Source organism: Phasianus colchicus, chromosome Z, assembly GCF_987193195.1.
Source record: "Phasianus colchicus chromosome Z, bPhaCol1.hap1.1, whole genome shotgun sequence".
Taxonomy (NCBI): domain Eukaryota; kingdom Metazoa; phylum Chordata; class Aves; order Galliformes; family Phasianidae; genus Phasianus; species Phasianus colchicus.
Window position 1 is genome coordinate 57,830,421 of NC_143476.1, and position 24,473 is coordinate 57,854,893.

The 24,473-nt window shown below is 37.4% G+C and overlaps 1 protein-coding gene across 2 annotated transcripts in view; it reads left to right on the forward strand.

Moving 5' to 3' along the window:
* MLLT3 (MLLT3 super elongation complex subunit) overlaps positions 1-24,473 on the forward strand; it is a 109,532-nt gene that overhangs the window by 53,906 nt on the left and 31,153 nt on the right. For both annotated transcript variants that reach the window (XM_090130931.1, XM_031609995.2), the window contains exons 3-5: positions 4,680-4,762; positions 8,469-8,612; positions 23,111-23,230. In XM_090130931.1, coding sequence (XP_089987057.1) covers positions 4,680-4,762; positions 8,469-8,612; positions 23,111-23,230 — 347 coding nt within the window. The remainder of the gene's footprint in view (positions 1-4,679; positions 4,763-8,468; positions 8,613-23,110; positions 23,231-24,473) is intronic.

The window sequence follows — 24,473 nt, forward strand, 5'->3', positions numbered from 1 at the left end:
TTTAAGTTGGCTTTAATTCACCTTGTGTGTTTAAGTGTGTAAAAACGTACCTTATTTTGACTATATTTGTTCAGAGTGATTAATAAACTCTATCTGCTGATCTTATAGCAGTGTTTAAAGGCCAGTGCTGGGTTAAGTAGTTGAGTGATACTTGGTATGGAAAACACTGTTAGATGCGACAGAATATTTTCTGCTTCCTTTCTTCCTGTCTTGTGCATCAGTTTGATCTCCACTGAACCATAAAATTGTTGGAGCTGGTAGGGGTCCTCAAAGGTTCAGTTTCCTTGCAGTGAATAGGAACACCTACAGCTAAGCTAGATCAGAGTGCAGAGAGCCCCATCCAGCACAACCTTGAATGTCTCTAAGGATGGGATATCCACCACATCTCTGGACAGCCTGTGCCAGTGCCTCACCATTCGTATTGTAAAAAACTTCATGTCCAATCTAAATCTCCCCTCTTTCAGTTTGGAAACATTTTCCCCAGTGTCTGCAGGTCAGCCATGGTAGCCAGTGGTTGACACGTAGATACTTTATACAGGAAGCGTTACTCTCTAACCTCGTTAGGATTCACTTTTTTGTGAAATTGTAGGAAGTAGGCAATTCAGTATGTGGGATAGGAAACTTAATATGATTGTAAATGCAATGCTGAAATTTCAATCTTAATTCTCTCTTAGATCTCTTTCTGTAATTTTGCTTCAGTGTTCTATGTGTTTCATGAAAGACTTGTCAGCGTAAGTTATTAAGCTGATTTGAACATCCTATTCCTGGCATGAGCTACCACTTAAACCACATTCAACGTAGTAATTTTAGCTAGCTGTTGTTTGAACCTGTCTGGCAATTTGTTAGTATTAATGGCTGGGGTATGCCTGAAGCTAGGGTACAACACATGCCATCCTTCTTGTCTCATTTTGTATAGAGTCAGAGCACTGGAGCTCACCAGCTGTTGTACTGAGGTAAAAGATTTTTCATAAAAATCACAGCCAAGTACTTAAAGCTGGCTTCTTATGTCAGGAGAAGTTTGGTACTGCAGCCTGCTTTCATCTGAAAATTAATGCTGTTCATTTGTGACACTTCTTTCAGTGAAGACGATAATTAGCAGGAAAAGTTGATGAGACAGTGACCAATGTGAACAAATTATAGGCAGGAATCTAAAATACCCACAAGACCCACTACATCTGTCCTGTAGGGTGCACAAAGTGGATGTGAATTGTAACAGCTATAATTCTGCATGGGCCTGCTAGAAACGAATTTCTGTCCTTATTTACTGTTTCTGACCATATTTTTCATCAAGGAATAAACACAAAGTGTTTGACTGTTGGAGTGGCAAACAAATCTCTTCTTAAAGCTTTAAAACTAAGGGTTATTACCACAATTTTGTTATTGTAATCTCTATGGGCCTCAGAATTGTTACTATTACTTAAACCAAAACATGAAGATGTATTTACAACTGTTCTTCAGGTGTCAGTTATGTCTGACACAGTACATGGGAGTGTGTGCTTAAACATAATGCTTCGCCTGTGCAATAAAGAAGCAAACTATTTGAAATAAATGTTTTAGTCCATTTATATGTCAGCTGTAGACAAGTTGCCCTGACAAGTAGGAGATAAACATAATTTAGAACTTACAAACTCCTGCCCTGGCTTGCTGTAATTTTGTATATCTCATTATGCTGACATTACCAGAAGAATTTAGTTGTAAAGTGCATTGAAGGAGAGCTATACGCACACATCTATTTGTGAATAATGAGTGTAATAGGGAATAGTGGCAAAACAGGTACTGAGATCATACAGCGAAGAAATCCTTGTTAATAAATGCTGATGTTGTTACTGCAATTTTTATTGTAAATATACTGCAGTATATGTTTATAAAATGCACACTGATATTTTGTACATTGTTTCTGGAAGGCATATTTTGTTTAAAGAGCGTAGGCAATGTATTTCTCACTGTTCCTACAGGTTTTTGAAGTGTTTGTTTTTAATACAGCTAGAACTGCAGCTGAGTGTATAAATAATCCCCTATCAGGGGAAATTAAATGACTATATAGTGTAGGTGAACACCTGAGATTTACATATTACTGTAAATCAGTACTTGAGCAGTGGTACATCTATACACATATACATATGCTTCCCCAGCATTTATTTTGAAATTGCATGAAAAATTGCTTCAGGTAATCTGGTCTATCTATGTTTAGCAAATGCATTTGCAAATACCTAAGATCAAAGCTTTCACTTATGGAAAAGATCTTGCATTCTGACATGGTATCATGAATTCTGTATTGTTCTACACAAGAGATGAAATGTGCTTTTCTGTGAGCAGTGAACTCACTGAAATTTGCCTGTCTTATTTTTCTCTTCACTCCTCCCGGCCCTTATCGTTCTCCTGAGATGAGACTGTATACCTGTGGCTGCTTCTCATTGTGTTGCAGTGATGATATTCTCTGAAACTGCTTTCTCAGTGCAGGAACTAATTTTTCACAGGATCTGTAGTAATCGGTAGGGCCTTAGTTATTACTGAGACAGTACTGAAGTTGGATCACCTATTCAAACCAGATAGAAGAGAGGAAGGATTTATATGATCAGCCTTTGGCTGTCTCAGACCACCTCCTCATCTTGTATGTGTCTTACCATAGCTTCCAGTAGGATCTGCTCCCCAGTGTTCCCAGGCACGGACACAAGGTTCACCAGCCTGTAGTTCCTCAGGTCTTCATTTCTGCCCTTCATAAAAATGGGAGTGATATTTTCCTTTTTCTATTCACAGGATGCTTCACCTGACATCCAAGATGTATCAAGTTTTTCTTTTTTTTTCCCACTGCAGTATTTTTACTTTTCTGTTACTTTTTGCTCAGTATCTCCTGTTAGGTGAACCACCTCTCTCTTTTCTGCCCACCGAACTGGGTGGTTGTTAGCTGCTGGCTAACTTACAAGTGTTGCAGGAGCCCTGATTGCCAACTGTAATAGTTTTAAAACAAGAAAGAGTTTATGCCAGTGGGTCCTGATTCAGACTGCACAGACGTGTTGCTTTTGCTAGTATGTATATTAAGTGTCTACAGGAAAGGTGAGAATAATGTACTAGCTTTCACTTTAGTTGTTGTAATTGTACATGCAATTGTAACACAGTTTTACCGTTACCTGTTCTTCATTGTTGGCTTTTTTTTTTTTCGGGGGGTGGGGAGGGAGAGGGATGGAAATTTTCAAGCACAAGACTGTAAAATTTTTTGCCTGTCTTTCAGTTTAGGAAGACACTCAGAATCATTTGCAAGTGCTGAGCGTTTTGTAACCCATCACCCAAGTTTCAACAATGTCTGCAAGTACAGACTTTGTTTTCAGAACCGTAATGTGAAACTGATTTGCTAACAGTTGTGTGAGTATGAAAGAAGAGAGATTTGAGGGAGAGAAAAAAAAAAGTATTTATGCTGACAGTGTGTTCTGCACCAATAAAATTCTTAGGAAGACATTGCTGTGACCTTTTTTTTATTTCTTAAATAAAGTAGGAGGTGATTTCTGGTATGCCATGAAATGGAGTCTGAAATCTCTGAACCAGATAATGTATTATTACAGCTTATAAATATCTGATGTTTAATCACTTTCATATTTTGTGAGTAGCTTTCAGTGTCCTATATTTATATCTGCATGGGCAATCAAACAATGTCACAGAGGCTTTTTCTTCAAGTCATCTTCTGAATCTGAAGAAGCAGGAGGGCTACTGCCCTAGCTGAAATGCTGTCAGTATATATTACCATAATCTCTAACTCTGCTTAGGTAGGGCTGCTATGTTTACATTTTCAAATGCTGGTAAGCTCTTATAAGGAAAGACATCAGTATGAAGTAATATTTCTTTGAGATTTTAAGATAAAATGCTTAATTTATAACTTAAAAGCCTTTTCTGTCTGAATTCACCTCTCAGTTTTGACCTATTATCTTAATATTTTCTTCAAAATCTTTTCAAATCTCACCTTATAAATCACAGGTTCTCTCTTCCTTCCAAGAGAGACAAAATCAGTTCTGGTTTTTTTTGTTTGTTTGTTTGTTTCTAAGATAACTGTGTTGAAAACAAGTCAGGAGAAGATTATTCTTCCTTTGCTTTTTTTTAATGCTTTTCCCTTTCCATTGATTGCGTGGAGAAAACTCAGTAGCCTTAGACAGCTGCAGCAGGTTAGCAAGGACTTGGAGTCTCCCTTGTTCTTGAATTCCCTGTGTGGGGTTAGTGCCAGCAAAACAGGAGGGGAATGGTGGGGTAGCAGGAAAAACTTATGTTAATTTACTTTGTGATTTACTAAGTTTGCATTTCCTCAGAAGGTTGATGTACTACTGATAGTACTCTGGAGAATGTGTTGGCAGTTTTATTCCTGGATGTTTTTTTTCTGAGAGGCCTTGTGATAGCAGGTTCACCAGGTGATGATATCCCTTGGTTCTTGTGTTCCAAGAGACTGAAGAAACAGAAAAATATACATGTGTGTGTATATATGTACATATACACACATTGCTCTCTCCAAACTGTAGGTTGTGTATTGGAGGAGCAATTTGCTTACAAAGTTCATGTTGATATATGGAAAGATATGTCCTACTGTGTGTGTGAGTAATTTTGTAATGGCGCTTTCATGGAAGTGTTGCTGCAGATTATTTGTTCACATTCTGTTTTTAAACATTTTCTCTTAAATACTGGCTTTTTCTCTGTTTCAGTGTGCAAGGATCCACCCTACAAAGTTGAAGAATCTGGTTATGCTGGCTTCATTTTGCCAATTGAGGTCTACTTCAAAAATAAGGTACAGAATTGCTTATTTGTTCATTTAAAAGCTTAAACTTAGCAACAACAAAACAACAAAGGAGAGAAGTAAAACTCAACGTATACACATCTTCAAATATACATATTTAGATTCATAAATACTGAATGTAGGTTTAAAGATATATTTCGAAGAGCTGTTCCATAATTCACGGTCACTGTAACTTTTATACATGTCTAACTGTATTTTGTAGATAACTCTCTGAACTTAAGATTACCTGATAAAGTACAGAAGCTGAATTATTCAGTAATTAGAAGAATAACTACTTCTACTGAAAAGTAGACAAGCTTTAAAGCCAGGAAGCTCGAGAACCACCTAAAAAACTTGGAGAGAGGAAGCTGATCTTGATCATATTGAATTCATAATGAACCTGTTGTTTTATTTTAAATATTGCTGATCTTTATAATGTGTTCATTTTTCATCTTTCATGAAGAGCCTTTTTCATACTGCCACCTCAGTCTGAAAAAAAAATAAATTCTTTTAGAGTGAACGTGGACTTTGGTTCCATTCAGCATTACTGGGGGCATAATTTAGAATCTAGTGCTATTCTAAAACATATGCATTATTTTGATATCTCAAATTTAGTGTGAAAATAAATACTGCATTTACTTTGCAGTCTCCCAGATAGCAAATACAGAGATTTCTTTTAATGTACCTAGTAGATTCTGTATTGCAAATAAATAACTTGTTTGGATAAGAAGGACTGGACTTGGGTAGAATTAAAGAAGCTCTAATAATTAATGCACAGAATTTTAATATTTTCAATATTTTGGATTCTTTCTGTGCTTTGAAAAATGGACTTGTTATTTTACTTCATGCATGCTTCAAAGTTACTTGCATAGGTATTTTTATAATTCCAAGATGTCATATAACATTGTTTTAATGAAGTCAGTATTTCACCTTCCTTAAAATGCCAATTGCTTTGTGAAAAGCGCAGAAACAAATGAAAATGGGTAACAAGTCTTCTGCTGAAAATACACACACTTAAAATTCAGTTTAGAGTACAACCTGGTTAACTCTGTTTGCCTTCAGATGTTCCATTATTCTTCTGTCTTTCATAGAAACTCTGTTAAGATGTGAGGTGTAGATAATTCTGCTGAGGCACTTTCTAAATAATAGATTTGGAAGTTATTTCTGAAATGTTCCCTGTATCAATCTGTGAAAAGAAGGGCTCAGTCTACCACATTTGCTGTTGAAAAGGGAAACAGAACTGCTTCATTGAGTTGGCTGGCTTCTTTGGCATGCTTTTTAACTCATCTGTTAAGAGGTCATCCCATAACCAGGCAGACCCATAACAAAGTCAGAAGACAGTGATTCATTTAAGCATCTCTACAGAAGGCTTCCCCCCGACATTTCTTTTTCTGTTTTCCACTCAGTTTTGGCTGCCTTTGACTGCAAGTCTCAGGAGTTCTCCAGCAGGAGTTGTGGCTTAGACTGAAAGCAAGAGGGCATCAATGGTTACAACTCACCTCACCCTCAAGCAGCATGTGGAATTAGGAAGTTTGCAAATATCCCCCACCCCTATTTTGGTGTTACAGAATACAACAAGCAGCAGTTGGACTGTGAGTCAGGTAGCTCTTCACACAGCTGCAGCATCATACCCTTTCCTGGGCTCAGTGCAATATGATGGAGGAGTGGCACAAAAGTTGAACTGGCATTCCTGAGGCAAATTACTGCTTTCTCCTGGTTCAGTTACTCTTCCTCCTCTAAGCCACTTCACAGGTATTCCCGTACAGAAAAAGAGGAGCTAGAAGGAGGAAGAGGAGACAGACCATCATCACTTATTCAAGGTAGATAACCTTTACGTTTCTGGTTCAGAAAGAACCCTAATGAAGAGAGAATGCAGTGGTACAGGATGCCACTTGGATCATGGGGAATGAAACTGTTCTCCTTCCCAGGACAAAGTAGAAATTGGTAGGAAATCTAATAGGCATTTTAACTTGATAAAAAAATGTTCCACATATTTAAAGATTATGGAGATAACAAGCATCCCATTCCACAAATATAACAACCCTCAAGGTGTAGTTGTTAGCCACTGAGACAAATTCCTTGGAAGAAGGCTGTAGATTGAAAGACTTCTACTCTGGAAATTACAGTCAATTTAGGATAAGGCTCATAAACTGCAGTATATTCTGCTTTCACTGTCAGGACATCACTGTTTTATTTCCCAGTAGTACAGGGAATGATATATTTAGTGAAAGTCTGCTTTGAAATTATTACTTCAACAAACTTTCCACAGATTTCTTTGAAGACTCCAGTTTATGATTTTTGAACTTCTATGACAAAGCTGCCAATACTGATTGCCTATAGCAGTGTCACAGTTTTCTGTGGTGCAGTCTTCCTTTTTTTTTCTGCAAGAAATCATGCGGTCATCTTTAATAAGAAATATCTTCATCCATCCTTTGAATACTGTCCTTCAAGAAAATAGTCTCAGCCATCAAAAAATAAGCTATTGCAAGCTTTTTGTCTCAGCTCCCTTGTTGTCTTTGTTCCATGTTTGAAGACAAGATGCTGAGGATATCTCTTGGCTGTATTTGAAAATCTGAGACTTCTATACTTCCTATTTTTCATATCCTTAATGTCCTGAATCGAAGCTGAACATTTTAATATGATAGCTGGGTTGTTTATTTATTTATTTATTTATTTATTTTTGAGGATGTCTGGGGACGTCTGTCACTGAACAGAATACAAATAGATGCACTGTTGTTTATATACTGAAATTTTGCTGCATCTCTTCCTCCTCCTCCCTTGTGGTTGTTTATTTTATTTATTTTTTGCTAGAGCAGAGAATTTGTCCTTTTACTTATGCTCTGCTTTCAGATTGTCATTGGTTTGGTGCCTTTGGCACATCTGCACCTTTGAAGAAAGGGCTACTTGCTATTGCTCTAGAAGAGCACTTAAGTTTTATACAGTGTCTAGAACACATTTGTGTAAATGTGTTGCACAAAACATACTTAATGTCTTTTCTTTGGTATTAGCAATTGAAATTTATATGGTTACAGTAGTGTCCTTTTCCAGCTGAGGATTTCTTAGAATAGCAGAGCACTGATTATGTCCAAGATAAATTTGCCTTTCCTGTTCTTTTTCTCTCCACATTGGTACGGGGAACATTTGTCTTTTTTAACATTATAGTGGCAAAGAATTTCAAATGCTTGGAAGCTGTGGTGGAATACTTGAAATCTTGCTGCCCATTTGGTTCAAGGAAATGAAGTTCCATTAATAAATAAACAGACACCATACTTAGGAGTCAAATATAATTTGCTGCAGCAGTTTCAATTTTACCCTTATTTACAAATTTTTTGAATTTGTAGAGGAAGTTGTATCCTAGGATTTACTGCAGCTCTGTATTACCTACAGCTCAGAAATGATTGTGTTGGTGGCTGAGTTACCTTGTGTCAGCTGAGTTATGATATTTGGCTTTGTGTATGTCTTTAGCCTATGCTAGGCATCACCTTCAAAGAAGCCTTGTCAAGACAGTTTGAAGTCCATGCATTTTCCCATGTATTATGATGGGCTGATAGAACCTTCTTTAATTTACTGTAGCCCAGCTGACGTTTGGTAAATTCTATCATGTATCTCAGAAGACAGAGGATGGTTAAAAATGATGTAGTTTTAATATACAGACTGATGTAGCCCTTGTTTTAGTTTTGGCATCAGACCTTTTTATCTGGTTATTTTCAACCCTCAGGAAGAACCTAAGAAAGTTCGATTTGACTATGACTTATTCCTGCATCTTGAAGGCCACCCACCTGTAAATCACCTCCGCTGTGAAAAGCTCACATTCAACAACCCGACAGAAGAATTCAGAAGAAAGCTACTAAAGGCAGGAGGGGTGAGTCCTGCACCCACGTCAAACACAATCACAAAGATGTTGCTGCACATTGCTGGTGCATGATTACTGTAATAAAGGTTGACCAGGCAGTGAAACTAAGTGAAGTGTTATTGTGATTAATGTAGTAGATCCCTCTTAACAATGAAATATTTGTGTTTATTTCTATGAAAGCAAAACTTAAGCCTTATACGTGAAGCGTTGCTTGCTTGCCACTCCAGAGATGAAGTATAGCAGAGCTGTTGTGATTAAAGTTATGCAAAAAGAACATAAAATGTCTCTCTTTTAAAGGTAGATTCTACATAATGCAAAATGAATAGTAGTAAAGCAAGTTAGAAATAATTATGAATAAACACAGTGGAATTTATATAATGTATGAATACTCTGAACCAGAAAATGTACTAAGTCTTCTTCACATATTTGTGGAATTAATGGGTACAAAAAATCCTGAAGTTAGCCGTTTTGTAAGGTGTAGAGGGTTAGAACTTCAGGAATATGTCAGGAATGTTTTGCCTGTTGGTGGAAATCACTCCTAGTTTCATGCAATAGCAGAATCGCTCACTCTGGCTACATCAACAGTCCTCACTCTGCTGGGGTTTAGGCAGGGCTGCTCAGGGCTTCTTCAGCCAGCTGGGGCATAAAACCCTCCAGGCTGGAGCCTTGGCTTCATGGCCAGGCAATCCTATGATTCCTGTTGGTCAAAAGGCTTCTCATCTCCAGCTTGAGCCTCTTGTGTCTCAGCTTGTGTTTCTGCCTCTCACCTTCCCATCTCACACTATATGTAGAGTCTGGCTGCCTCTCCTACATTCCCTGGTGCTGGGGCTGCTGCTGGGTATCCTTGAAGCCACCCCTTCTTATGGCTGAACCAATCTTGCTCCACAGCTTTGTCTCACACGGCAAAGCCCCCAGCCCTTGCCCTCACTGATTCTGGAGCTGTGTCCTGGTCCAACTACTCCAGGCATTGCTAGATAGGTGCACAGTTGCCTCCTGCTCAGGTATGTGTCACCAGTGCCCAAGCTTGCTTTACAGGGGCTGCAGGTCTCGGAATTTATCCTGATGGTGTTTCTTGAGAATTCTGTTAATCTGTTCCTCCAGTCTGTCTGGGTCCCTCTTGGTTGCAGTCCTGCTCTTGAGTGTCATTTGCTTCACTTCCTCAGTAAGCTCATAGGATAAGCAAACCAATATTTTGTGGGTCTATGTTAGGCCAATATCTTTGCTTTTGATCAGTCATATGTAACAAAAATGGTTAGCCTTATCTGATACAATTGTACAAAAGTAGATTCAGGGGTGGTGATAAGAGGGAGCTGATTTACGAATAATCTCTTTGAATAGTATCTGCAAAAATAAAGCAAAAATAATTAGAAGGCATAGTCTGAAAGACCTTGTTATTTTCCTGGAGAAGAGAACTGTTACGACTGAAGTGGTATTGAAATAGAAGTGTGAGTTGTGTTTTGTGTTTGCATTTATTAGGTGCAAGAGGGTATCCATGTCTGGACAGTGTATTGGCTTTTTAGTGTGTTTCCAAATAAAACATCAAGATTGTGTTCTGGAAAACTTCATGAGCAGCTGCTTTAATATTAATCATATCAGGTCAGTTGTTAATAAACAAGTTTTACCCACAAGAGAAATAAATCTAAGAAATAAATCTTAATAATAAGAGAAATAAATCTACCTAAGCTGGTAGGAACTTTGGGAGGATGTAATGGGTAAAGAGAAAGAAAGAAGAAAAAACATTAAGCGACCTTTCATTATTCATTTTCTGCACCTTCTATTTTTAGGTTTGATGAATTAATAAAAACAAAAATGCTACTTCATTGTAAAAATGAAATATGGGATGTTTTAATGAAATTGTTTCCTTGAATGTTCACATTATTGTCTTTTGTGTTCTGGAGGAAGAAAACTGTGTGGTTTTTTTTTCCTGTTCTTTTTTCATATCATTTCCCAGTTTTCTTCCATGAAATGAGTCCCTTTTTTTTTGAGTCTGTCAGTTTTTCCGGCTTCCCTCTCTAGGTTTTCTGACCTAGGGGTATGTCCTGCCAACTTAGGAGAGGTGATCTAATAACTTCATCTCAATATTAAAAGTCTCTATGAAGGGCTCTTAAATTGCCCAATGTTGAAAGGCCCATAATATTTCTATTAAATTGAAATATTGATCATCATTTTTCTTTGGCTTCTGTTGATGTCACAGAAAGCTGATTCTCTCTTCCAAGTGTAGTTAGAATAGATCACTGAATTAATCCATGAAGCACTAACTTAGTTGTAACTGCAGTATGTACTTACGTTGCTGAATTTCTTTGGCAACAAGATAGACAAAATCAAGTTCATATTCTTCAAAGTGAATTAGGTACCATATTAATGTAAAGCGTTGAGTGGTAGGAAGAGCAGTCAAAGGTGGAGGACGCTTTTGCTATGCTTGTAAGTAATGTAAACTGCTTTATTTCTGTGCAACTTAATGTTGCACCTCTCATTAGTTGCTCTTCAAGTAATAGTCATGAGACACCTAATTCAGCTGAAGTAAAGTACTAAACATGATATTTCTCATTTTCATAAACTTATGTAACAAGCACTATATCCTTTCCCAGGGAACAATGCAGGCTTTATTGTAAAATAGTAAGCAACTGTCACATTGTTTATACGTAAACCAAGGTGTATGCTTGAAGGAAGTAGAGGTTAGGAAAACAGCTGCTGTTTGTATTTACAATTGGAAGTACTTGGCTTCATTCAGTAGATGAATCCAGACTTTCTTTGAGATGTTCATGCTTTCTTACTCAGAATAGACTTGTCTGTCTTGCTCTGGAGTTTTCTTGAGCTGTTTCGTCAAGGTTCATGACTTTGCTCTTCAGTCAGGCCGTGTCTCAAATGCAAACTAGGAAGAGACAGAAGAATATTTGCTCTAGCAGCTATTTTTCAGACATAAGCTATTTTTTAAAGGAGAAAGTATAAAACTGTGGACACATTGCCAGTGTCTTCTCGTGGTTCCTTTCCCATATGTATCCCTTCTTTTATATGCCTAGAGTTCTGACTGGTTCTCCTACAGTTGACTGGGAGTGTAAGAGTAACATTTAGATATTACAGGTAATTAAACAAGTAAGAAAAAAAATGTAGCATAGCTTTGCAAAGCTTCTATGTCACTTCAGCTAAGGCAAACAATATATTTTGAGTGGTGCCAGTCATTAAGCTTATCTCTATGGAATATTTCTATCTTAATGTTACATTTGCTATCATGAGAACTTAAGCATGAAAGTACCTTCAGTCTTCAGTCATAGGAGATAACCAAACTGCTGATTTTTTTCTTCCAATATAAGAAATACTTTTTCTCTCTTACAGAGAGAATGATTTCATTTGGCTTTAGAGACACTGTTTTTGTAGTCACACAGGCAAATAGAAACCTTTGGTTCAATCTTCCTAAGCCCCTGTCCAATTTGCAAGTCCTTTATCAAGCTCTTCAGAAATATTTATTCCGACTATTAACCCACTATTAGCTGACCTTACTTTTGTAAGTAAAAACAAACACTTATAGAGAAAAAAGACTTCAGTGAGCAAATTCAGCCAAAATATTCTGTGTAATTATTTACATTCTGTCTCTTTCTGTATATATTCTAAATGATATTTCTTTTAGGAAGTGTTATCATTTTCACAGCAAACTTGAGAATTTTTTCTCTGCTTCCACGATGTAGTACGTAATGATGAGAAACAAATATGCATGTGAACATGACTAATTTAAATTAGCAACATGTATCACAGACTAACCTGTTTGAAATCCTAGAAGGCATATTATGTACAAGTGATGATGCTGGTGGTTATCTGGCTTTTCACCAAGCAAATTCTCAAGCTACTAGTAATGACAGAATTCTGTATGTGTAGTCTCTTACAGAGCTCTTGCTCTAGATATTGCAAAATTATACATCACTACAGCAGGATTGAAGTTCTCATCAATTAAATGCCAGGAAGCATCATTATATAGCCATTCCTTCCTAGAATAGTCAATTACCATTTCTGCTTAGTTTCAGACTTTAAAACTTGGAAATCTAAGAGGAAAAAGGCAGCTTTGGTATTCTTCTGTATGAATATGGGAAGAGAGATGATACTAGCAGGGAAGTTATACTCAGTTAATGATAACCTTCAATTTTAAGTAGATTTTGTACGTTGAAAGCCACTAAGCCTGTTTATAAACAAAGTGTGACTTAATGATTTAATGTTAGCAGTGTTCATTCTATTGCTATTTTTGATTGCACATCTTTCATTTTCAGAAAAAAAAAAAAAAGAAAATACTACCTAATCTGTTTATTCAGATAGTAGAAACTAACTAATTTTGAAGATACTGAATAATATTTAAATTAGATATTGTCTCTGAGAAGCTTAGGCTTGCTCAGACATCACTTCAGTGTTATGCATTTTTTGAATCTTGCAGGAAAAGGTAGTGAAACTATTGTCAATTCAAGTTAAAACAGCAGTTTAATGTACCTTTGTCTCTCTGCTGTAAATGATGCTTGTACTGTGAAATGATATTGCCTTTTTCATAGGAGAATCAAAATCAGTAATTTACTCCTTCAAAAGTGTTATACACTCAACATTTCAGGCTTGGAATTCCTTTCATAAAAGGAAAGTTCGTAACATTACTGCAAACTCACGTGGTCAGTGATGATATGGTTTGAGGTTTCAGACTCAGAGTGTGCACGAAGAGGTTGTGTTTAGAGTAGCAATGATTCTTTTTAGCAACAAAGGTGTTGCTATTATCTGCTTTCTTTAAAATGGTTTTGGAAATACAAGTAGCTGTGCTCCTTCATCAAAATAACTCTGCTTAAAGACAGCTGATCTATTAGTGAGGCAAGAAGGAGGAAAAATATTGAGAGGGTGGTGGAGTTTTTAGGAAAAACTATCAGAGTAGAAATTTTGATTTTGAGATAAAAGAAAAAAGCTCTCTGTTTTAATTCTGGAAGCTTTCTGTTTTTTTCACTGTTTAAATTTATAAAATATATATAAAATATATATATATAAAATATATATCAAATATATTTCGAGTTGCTTCATAAATCTACATAATACATGTTTTAACACATGATGAAATCATGAGGATTTCCTTCTTCTTTCTGCTCCCTTTTTCCTTTCAATCCTTCAGTGTCAGAATAGTTGGCTTTTACCTGGAGCCAACTTTAGATAATCCCTGCCCTCGAGCAGCACTATATCTTTAAGCTTGTACTTTTCATAACTAGGTAATTGAATTTTCTTAAATGATATGTTAATTTAGTTTCAGGCAGATAACTTAAAAGAATTCAAAGAAGTTTTCTGTTCCTTTAGGCTGTGGGTTTCTGTTAACGGTAATATTACTTTCTTGAATAGAAATAGTTGTTCAGAGCAATTGTTTTCATTGTTACTTTTAGTGCTTTCAGTACTGAATGAATTTATTCTTCGCTGTAAAATGATGTGGGGTGGCAGCAGCCCAGGACCACACAAAGAAATCTGTTTATTCCATATGCCAGACAAGTATAATTGTGTCTTTATTGCTGCAGAAATGCAGTAGTAATGAGTCGTTTTGCTTGGAATTCTAATAGATAATCTCAGATTTGACTAAAAGTACAATTTAAGTTTTTCAGCAGCTCAGTGTGGAAATTTTTCTACCTGTTCAGAGGCTACTTTGTGGGGATGTTGATAAATTATCAGCTCATTAGATGAAACCGCAGGGAGCTAGGTGTAGACTCTATGGAGACAGGATTATTCCAGCATTGATGGCCTCCCTGCATTAAGGAAAATAAAAAGTAGAAGACAAACAAGCTTTTTGGTAGTGCTCCATTCCCCTACAGGAGCTCTGATGTGCCTTAACATAGTCTTATTGTGGAACAACTGTGACAGCTCATACAGATTCTAACACAGAGACTGTATAGAATGGTGGACTGTGATTCCTGCATATCAGAGGAAATAGTATGCATGTCTTTAGAAATTTTCAGTAATACAAGACTTTAAGTCTCTTCCTCTTGCTTTCTCTACTGAGATCTGAAAAGCAGTGTTTAGTGTTCTGAAAGCAGATTTTTCTTGTTGGTTATGTGGGTACTCCAAGATGTTCTTCTTGTTAAGTGCTGTCTTTGGCAAGTCAGTTCTTATAGGGCAACTTGAGAATCAGTTTTAAGTAGGTTTATGTACAGGTATTATGGTTTCATAATGTTTGCTGGAAAAGGGTCCACAAAAATGGCTCACAGTTTAATATAGAATGGTTTAGGTCGGAAGGGACCTTTAAAGATCACCTAGTTCATACCTCCCTGCCATATGTGGGGACAACTTCTGCTAGATCAGGTTCCTTAGAGCCCCATCCAACCTGACCACCCCAGAGCCTTCTTCAGGCTGAACAATTCCAATTTCTTCAGCCTTTCCTCATACAATCAGCCCTCTGATCATATTTTGGCTTTCCTCTGGACACACTCCAACAGCTCTGCATCTTTCTTGTGCTGGGTGCCCCAGAGCTGGATGGCTGCAAGTGGGGCCCCGCAAGGACAGAGCAGAGAGAGAAAATATTGGTCACTATTCTCTTGAAGCAACTGGCTCTCTAGGTAACAAGCCTGCACAGCCAGCTCATATTTCGTTTTTCATCCATAAGTACCCCTGAGTCCTTCTGTGCAGGTCTGCTCTTAATGCACTAATCACACAGTTTGTATTCATCCTTAGGAATGCCCCATCTGAGCTGCAGGACCTTGCACTGGCCTTCAACTTTGTCAGGTATATGTGGGCCCACTTTTCGACCTGTTATGGTCCCTCTGAATGGTGTCTCTTCCTTCTATTGTATCTTTGCACCTCTTGGCTTGATGTTATCCACAAACTTACACTCCATTCCATTGTCTGCATCACTGACAAAGATGTTAAACAGAATCGGTCCCTGTACAGACCCCAGAGAGATGTGACTCATCACTTGTCTGCATGTGGACATTAAGTTGTTTACTGCCAGCCTCTACAGCCTTCCAGGCAATTCCTTGCACACTGAATAGTGAATCCATCAGTATCAGTTCAAGACATGGATGTTGTATGGGTTCATGTCAGAGGCCTTGTGTTCTTTTTGCCCTGGACACTGAAGTACTTACTCATAGAAAGCCACTAGATTTTCATATATCTTCATAAATGATCTGGCTGGTGGAATTGAAAGCACTGTGACCAAGTTTACTGATGACGCTTAACGGGATGGACACGTCAGAAATGAAAACTGTCTTACAGAAAGACTGGGACAGGCTGAACACGAGTCACTAGTGCATTGCTATACTAACAGAGGCAAATTTAATCCTACGCTTCACCAGCAGCAGCATTGCTAGCAGAGATATGGCCGTACCACTGTACTCAGTACTTGTCAGATTTCACAGGGAGTACGGTGTAGTTCTAGTTCCTGTTCTAGTCCACACAATTCAAAAAGGACATGGGCAGACTAGAGAGGGCTCGATAAAGGGTCATGATGATCAAAAGATGGAGAACCTGTCTAATGAGAAAAGACTAAAGACTCTTTTTCCTGTGAAACACTTGGGAGCCTTTTCAAAGGTGGCTACAGAGAATATAGAGGTTTCTCTTTGCCACATGGAGAAGACAAGGTACAAGTTGCAATGGGAGAAGTTTTGTCTTGATATAACTTTTTTACAGTGAGAACAATTACTGTGTAACACTGGAACAACCCACTCAGGGACATGATTGAAAAGGCTGCTAGATAATCTTGTGTAGGCTCCCTTTCCCCATAGAAGGTTGGACCTGATGATCTTTTGAGGTCCTCTCCAGCATGAACTGTTCTCTGATTCTGTGATTATGTAGAGTTAATTGGTAGAGCACAGCTGTTATGTTATTCAGGGGCACATGGAACTACATAAATAAAATGCATGACAACCTTTCTTTCCATGGCATTCAGTTTTCTGAGAAGGAAATTAGAATAGGTTTAGAGAATGCCTCCAGATCAAGTATTATGGAGACTGGTCACTTCTATTTGGTGTATGAATAAGGTAGGATCATTCCTACTCAAAACCTACTGATTTGATATTTTTTTTTTCTGAGGGGGTGGGGGTGGGGTTGGGGGTTGAGATAGGATACATTTTGCCTTTGTCTGGGAAACAACTAGTGGACAAAGGTGTTAATTACAAACTCAACATCTGCGGGCTAGTCAAGGCTGTTTGAACTAGAGACCAGAAAGTATTGCCAGCAGATCAGTTTGAATAATATAGGGCTTCATAACATATAGTTGTACATAGGAAAAAATAATATAATCGTTCTCTAGCATTGGACTGTTAAAAAGAATGTTTAAAAATAAATACATAATGCCATCTTCTGTCTGCTTGTGAGGCCAATGAGTGTAAAAGACAGCTTGTCTCTCTTGTACATTTGCTGTTATGTAGTGGGAGTTAGTTACTATCCTAGATAATAGCAGCACAATGTTAGTGTGATATTTGTATACTCCAGTAAGATTTAGTATTGCTTTGTTTTGATATTTTTTTTCTTGAATACATTATTAGCAGCTTGTTGAACCTAATTTTTGAAGTTATTTCTTCCTAACCTAAGCTAAAACTTTTGTATGGAATGGCTTACTAATGATGGTGTAGGAGACCGCTCAGTTAGAGTGTAAAATAATAATAATAATAATCTTTTCACAGAGACAGTGAGATGGAGTATGTCTCATTTCAGCTCTGACTTGTATTATTAATGAGCTGTCCATTAACTGCATTAACTTTGGTGACACTGGAGCAGACAATGGGGCCGGACAGGGAATAACATCAGTGGAAATGTGTTTTCTCTTGTTTTTGCTCAGTCATGTCTAGCAGTTGTTTCATTAAACAGTTCTGCTGTTGGTCTTTTTTTATCTTTGTCTTCACCAGCATCCTCTGATGTGGAGCTATCACCTCTCCATCTACAGTAAATTTGAGACTGATTTTCTTGGGAGTTGTGTCATCCTCTGACTTTCTATGTGTGTTATGAAATAGCTAATCCTAGTGTTTTTTGTTCTCTCCCTTGAAGATCTTCCATTCTAACTCTCGTGTTCTTCTGGAGAGTGCAGGGGCCTCCCTGAAAAATAATTACTTGAATATCATCTGTGAGCTTGCTGAGAGTTCCCTGTGGGTCATTAATGAAAACATTAAATAGTTTTGAATCAAGTGTTGACTGAGTTGAGGAATACCAGTAGTCACTGGCATTCAGCTGGCCTTCACATGTCAGCAGTAACCCTTTGAGTTAAGCAGTCCAGCCAATTCTCCACACCTCATTTCTTTTTATCTAGTCCATATCTCATAGATATGGATCTATGAAGGCTGTGGCAGTTTGCATAAACCTTTGCTGAAAATCAAGATATACAACAGCTGTTGCTTTCCCCACATGCACAAAACCAACCACAGATAACAGTCACTTAAGTTGTGTTAGTTGGGCAGGAGTAAAATATGTGTGGAAGAAACAGAGAGAAAACAGTTGTTTCCTATTTCTCATAAGCAAGTGATGTTTAGCCACATCCAAGACCTTGACATTTGTAGCTGTTATTTGGGAGGAGAAATGTTTTCATAATGGGACCCTCCTCTCCCTCCTTTTTTCCCACTTTGATTTCTGAATGTTTCATCTTATAGCATGTGAGGAGATTGTTTGCTCAGAGGGTGATGAGCCACTGGCACAGGCTGCTCCGAGAAGCTGTGGATGCGCCATGTTTGGAGACATTCACGGCCAGGTTGGATGGGACCCTGGGCAGCCTGATCTGGTGGGTGGCAGATTGGCAATGGAATTGGAACTTGGATGGTCTTTAAATATCCCTTCCACTCCAAAACATGCTATGATTCTGGTTTTTTTCTTTTTTTGTTCTTTTTTTTTGAAGATGCATGATTAGTAGTGGAATTCACTGCCATGCATTTCAGATCCAGGAAATAAATATGAATGAATATAAAGCAATGAGATGAGGGCATAACAGTTTGTATAATGAACTACCCTGAAGCTGTTAAAAATAATAGTGTAGATTCAGTATCTGGTGGAGAAATTCTGTGAACTGGTATTATTTACTGAAAGGAATCCAGAAAGGAGGTAGGAATAATACTGGGAAAAGTGTTAGAGAAAGGAATAACACTGCAGTTTGTCCTCTATTTGTATATTTCCTGTAACTGTTCCTGTTGAGCACATCAAAGACATGCTGTGAGCTTAGCTAGACCTTGCTCTGCTTGAGTATAGTCAGTATTAAGCTAAATCTCTGAGGCAATAGCAAGGCTATAACTAGAACTTCATGCTTTATGTAATGATGAATTCATGCTGTCATGACATGGCTGTTTAACTTACTCACTAGGTTCTTACCTCTTTCATCTCACCTTACTTCACTGATATCCTTACTGGTATCTAATCCCACCAGTTTGTCTGATCCTAATGAGCTGATCATCTGTAACTTGTGCAACAATTGAGAAGATAAATAAATGCTTTTGCTATCTTCTGTCTCCAAACTAATTATAGAGCATGGCAGTACCAGACCTGGCTGGTCTTGGATTCCTGGCCTAAGCATTGGTTATGATGCCCTTCTAGGGTAAACTCTTCCCTGCAGTTCTGAACTGGCAGGGGATTTACAGTGCAGAAAGCAGGAAATGAGTAAAAAAAACCTCTAAAAAGAGTGGATGTAATGGAGACTTCTTACTTTTCTTTTGATGACCTTGCATTCTTGATGCAGTTATCTCGTTGTTATATGCTCTCATCTTTTGCTCCTTTTGTGTAGGTTTGGCTTAATGTAGTAGCTACATACATATGTACAAACATATGAACAGTAACCTACTGTAGAAGCTGCTGCAATTCTGACAGCTCATTTATTTCACTGGTAGTGTTTAAACTGGATGTATATAACTGTCCCTTTCCTAAGTTTAGCCACAGAGGAAATGCATTTCACTTAAAAATATATATGCTTCTGGAGGCTTTTTGCTCTTTTTTGATGTTTTGTTCACCAAAATCAAACATTTTAGAAGAGCTGTAATGTTGACTTTATTCTTTGAGAGGGAGAAGACCAGTGATTCTCTCTGATTTAGGAGATCTTAATCAGGAACAAATCTTCTGACAGTGATCAGTTTGGAAGGTAGAAGTGTGTATTTTATCAGAGAACCCAAGAAATGAAACTTGTGGAAGACTTTCTTGGTGTTTTGTCATATTTACAGAGCTGATCTGGAATGACAAACTGGTTTCTGCTTATCACACACATTATTAATCACATAAAATAAAAGTTTGAATCTACAACTGCCTCTTTTTTTTGGTGGGCTTTATAATGAACCAACAGGCTACAGGAGTTAATAATCTGAAATTTCTGTGGCTCGCTATTTGGAATGTCCAGGTTTTGTTTTCAAAAAACCATATGTGTAGAACTATGACAGATTTGCTGTAGTTACCTGGCCTCAGATGGTACTAATGTCCAAGCCCTGTAGATTTCTCTTTAGAGAGCCATCCTATTTCTAAATATATAATCTGCATGCTGAGGCTGTTGATGATCCAAATAATACTTTAATACTTGTCTAGAAACTGAGTTATCTGAGAAGTCCGTATATTTTTTTTTTAAATGTCAGCTTTTTAAGAATATGTATTATACAAATAATAGAAATACAAAAAATATAAATATTTCAAAACTGAAATGTTTCATAACTTTAAAAAAGAAAATTTGTGCAATTGCTGAATTTCAACTTATTCTAATGAGTCAGAATTCTGTACTTTAGGGAGAAAATGGCAGCTTCCAACTATGGGAGAAAGATTCTTAGCAGCATTTTTTGTTTCTTTGCTTTTATTTGTGAAGATAGGAAAAACCTCATCTTCCAGACTTGTTTCTGCACAACATACCTATATACCATTTTCTTGCATGAGTGAGTGAACAGAACTGCTTGTTTCAACAAAATATTTGCTTAAACTCTGTAATAATGGGTAATCTTGTATCTGCTTTTGCTGAAAGATTAATTAGTTTTAATGCAAGTGGTGTTCTTTGTGATGAAGTTGGTGGATTTAAGACATTTCATTAAGTTCAATTTAAAGGAGAACAATCGTAGTTAACAATCCACTTGATTGTTTTTTTGGGGGGGAGATAGAGAAAATGAATTTGTCTCTATCATTATCTGTTATACAGGCTTATGGTATGGTCCTGGCTTCAGCTGGGATAGATAGTTTGATGCTGTGTTTTGGATTTAGGAGAAACACACTGAGCAGTGCAGCACAGAGCCAAGGGCAATTCAGCTTTTCATACTCTCATGCCAGCAAGGAGACTGGAGCTGAGGGGATGAGTGTGAGGAGCTGGAAGGAGACAAAAACTAAATCGTGACCCAAACTGGCCAAAGAGGTGTTCCATACCAAATGGCATCATATTGAACTATGGGGGGGGAGTTGGCCAAGGAAGATTGCACTGCTTGGACACTGGCTTATCATCAGTCAACAAGTGATGAATGATTGCATTGTGCATTACTTGTTTTATGTGTTATTCTTATTTATTTAATTTTCCCTTTTATTTTTGTCCTATTAAACTGTTTTTATCTCAGCCTTTCTACCTCTTTTTTTTGTTTGTTTGTTTGTTTGTTTGTTTGTTTCCATTCTCTCTTTGTTCCACTGTGCAAGAGTGAGCAAATGGCTAACTGCTGGCTTAAACCACAATAGATATTTATATGCAGCTACACTTTTCTTATCATTGATTATCTGTTACTTCTGCTCTTCCTTGTGTTCAGCTGTGCTGAATTCAGCCAAAAGCCTAGGTAAGATGAGGTTATATAGTACTCATGAGGCCAAAAATGTTCTTACTGTGATTCACAATGGCTAGTTGTGACTTTGCTGCCACAAGTTGACTTTGCTGTGACTACAAGATGGATGCCACTGTTTTCTGCCTTGTTGGTGTTCGAATTCCTGTCTCGTATGCTCTGGTTTATCAATCTGAGAAATGAAAAAGGGAAATGGGATTAAATTTCTGTGCCCTGTGTGGAATGTTACTTCACAACATTTGCTGAATACATTAATAATTTTTAAAAATATTTTTTTATTACATGAGCCTACGGAAAAGGAAGGAACCTATGTTTTGACTTAAGTTGCTTTATTATCCTTCCCAGAATTGTAGTTGCAGTGTTGACACATGCTGAAGTTACAGGCAAAAAAAAAAAGTAATACTTATTACCTAGGCATGTCCCTTAATATTCTCTAGGCTATCACAATGTCTTTTGAACAATGTTGACTGCAAAAAGATTTATTTTGAGCTTATGTTTAATAAATAAATGAATTACCAAAGAAATTGAAATCCTGACTTGAAAAAGCAGTGAATAGTAAATAATAGCCCCTCTTGACTTGTATTGACTGGAGAGTTAAAATACGAAGCATACATATCTATACCATAGATTTGCTACTGAATGTGCTAACCACAGGGCACTATTCTACGATTGGCTGAATTATCTCTGGTTCCTGAGGTTTATCAGTTTGTACTTAGGAGCCTTTGAAATCAAGACAGGCAGTTAGACCCTCATTACAGCAAAAATGTTTGGTCACCAGTCTTCCAATTTACTGCACACTAGGTAAAGCACAAGCTTGAAGTTAAAAATTGAATATCATAACACCTTTTCCTTTCTCCTCCTTCCCACGATCCACATTAGTCCTTCATTCTTGTCACCTCTTTCTCTTCCTACTCCATGAGCAGTACAAGGGAGAACTTAACAGTCCTCTGTTGCTCCTTCCTCTTCTAAGCTTTTGCCTTGATTTGGTGTGGGTTCTGTCCACAGACCACAGTTCAAGAAATGTTCTAGTGTGGGCTCTCCGTGTGCTTTAGCCCTTCTAGATATATCCATCTGAACTGGTATATGGTCTTCTCTGGGCTATGTATGAATATCTTTAGAATGGTTCTCTCCGCAGGCTGCAGATAAATACCTTCTCTGACACCTGGAGCATTTTCTCTCCTTGCTTCCTCTTCAACTTGGGTATTTGCACTGCAGTTTCTTACCACTTGATTTTCTCCATCTCAGCCTTAAATCTTTTCCTGGAGGCATAACTAGCTTTGCTTTGGCATTCAGCTAAGTCCTGCTGTGAGGCTGTTGGAGCTAACTGAAACTCTCTCTGTCCAGTATGGGTCTCTTTTCTGAGGTCACCCCTGCCACCACAATCTTGCCACCTTTACCCAACGATCTTCTGTTGTATTGCTTTAGTGGAGAGAAAAGACATACACACATTTCTATATTTCTGTATGGGACATCAGTAGCTTGCAGATATTTCTAGAGCAGGTAGGACAGACATTCAAGTGTTCTGCCAGACATTGCTTGCGACAAGGGAAAGAAGCCTAAGTATACAATGCCGTATAAAAAACTGTAGAAGAAGTTTTGCAGTTTTCTGAGGGTGCACTGTAGTTGTATGGAAATTGAAGGATATGATTTATTCATTCAATAGTGGATGGCCGAGTGGTTTCATTAACTCATTCCTTGTTGAAAAGAAACAAGGATACTGTTTGCTGTATGAATTTTGTTTTCATACTGAAGTGATTTGCAGGTTACTTAGTTGAGATTGTTGGTAGTAATTGACTTAACATGCTTTCCCTCTTGTAACAGATTATGGTTATGACAGATGGCACATCGTTCTCTTCAGGGCAGAGCCTTCATCTTCCGAACCTTCCTAGTAACTCCCTATCTTTTTCTGAAGTGAAGAAGAAAGCATCTCATGGGCCAAAGGTGAGACTTAATTGAATAGAAAATATTTGAGCCAATAAGGCTTTTCCTGGGAAATAACTTGAGAAGAAAGGTCTCTCTAGGCATATTTTAGATTGTGACATAGTCCAGTGATATCAATAGGTAAGAACGTTTCTTTAGTGTAAACTTACTGTTAGCTGCATCAAAATAAAGCAGAACAGGGATGTAAGTGAGAATCGGTGCTAGGTGAAGTATTGCTTTGCTAGTAACAAGTACAAGTACAGGTATTTTCCTCTTTTCCCAGATGGAATACTAATTGCCTGTTGTAGTATTAGGAGACTTAGGGATGGAAATGGGATTTCTGTTTTTAATTACTGGCGCGGGAAACAAGGAAGTGCCTCACATTCATATGTTCATATGTCACCAGAATCTTGTTTATTGTTTAGAAATATAGTGACTTGTATTTACGACTTTGTGTTTCAAAGTAATACATCTTTCATTAGTTCGGGATACTAGCAGATATTAGTATTTGTATTAGTGTATACATATATGGAGATTTCAAAATTGACTTGCTAATCACAGACCCACTCTGTTTATTTGTGATAAAAAAATTTAGGTTATGCTGCAGAAGTTTTTCCTCAAACTATTTTGCAATTATTTAGTTTTCAGTTTTTTAAATTAGTTTTTTCTCCCAAAATTTAAAACAGGTCTACATGAGAAAAAAAAAAAAAAATAGTGTTTCCATTCACTCTTATTTTCTAGGTTGATTCTTCCCCACCATGTTTGTGTTGTAGGTTACTGGTAGAACATTTTTACTTTCTAAAACTAGGTATGGGCTCTCCATTTAGCAAGCATTAGAAATGCTTTTAGAATTAATCCATAATGCACTGTATTTTACTTTTGAGACAATCCTCTTTTTGTCCGCATATCTTCAGTCAGTTAGGGATGATTATTTTGTCGAGATTTGCATGGTCAGTTGATGTTTCTGCCCAACGTTTAAGTTTTCTCTTTTTCTCTGTCTTATAGGACCTCTGAGTTGTCACCTTCTCAGAGATCCATCTCATTGTATAACTACTGAATTTAAAAAATGCAATGAAATGCTCAATATAAGCAATAGTAAATACAAAGAAGGAAAGCCTTCTTAGTAGAGGCTTTCTGTTAAACAGCATTTACTACTGAGATGTTGCACGTCAAATTATGTATGACATAGCCAGACTGGATCCACAGTTACCATTCTGTATAAAGGATAGGCTCTAGCTAAAGTTGAAGAGGGGATCACAGTATG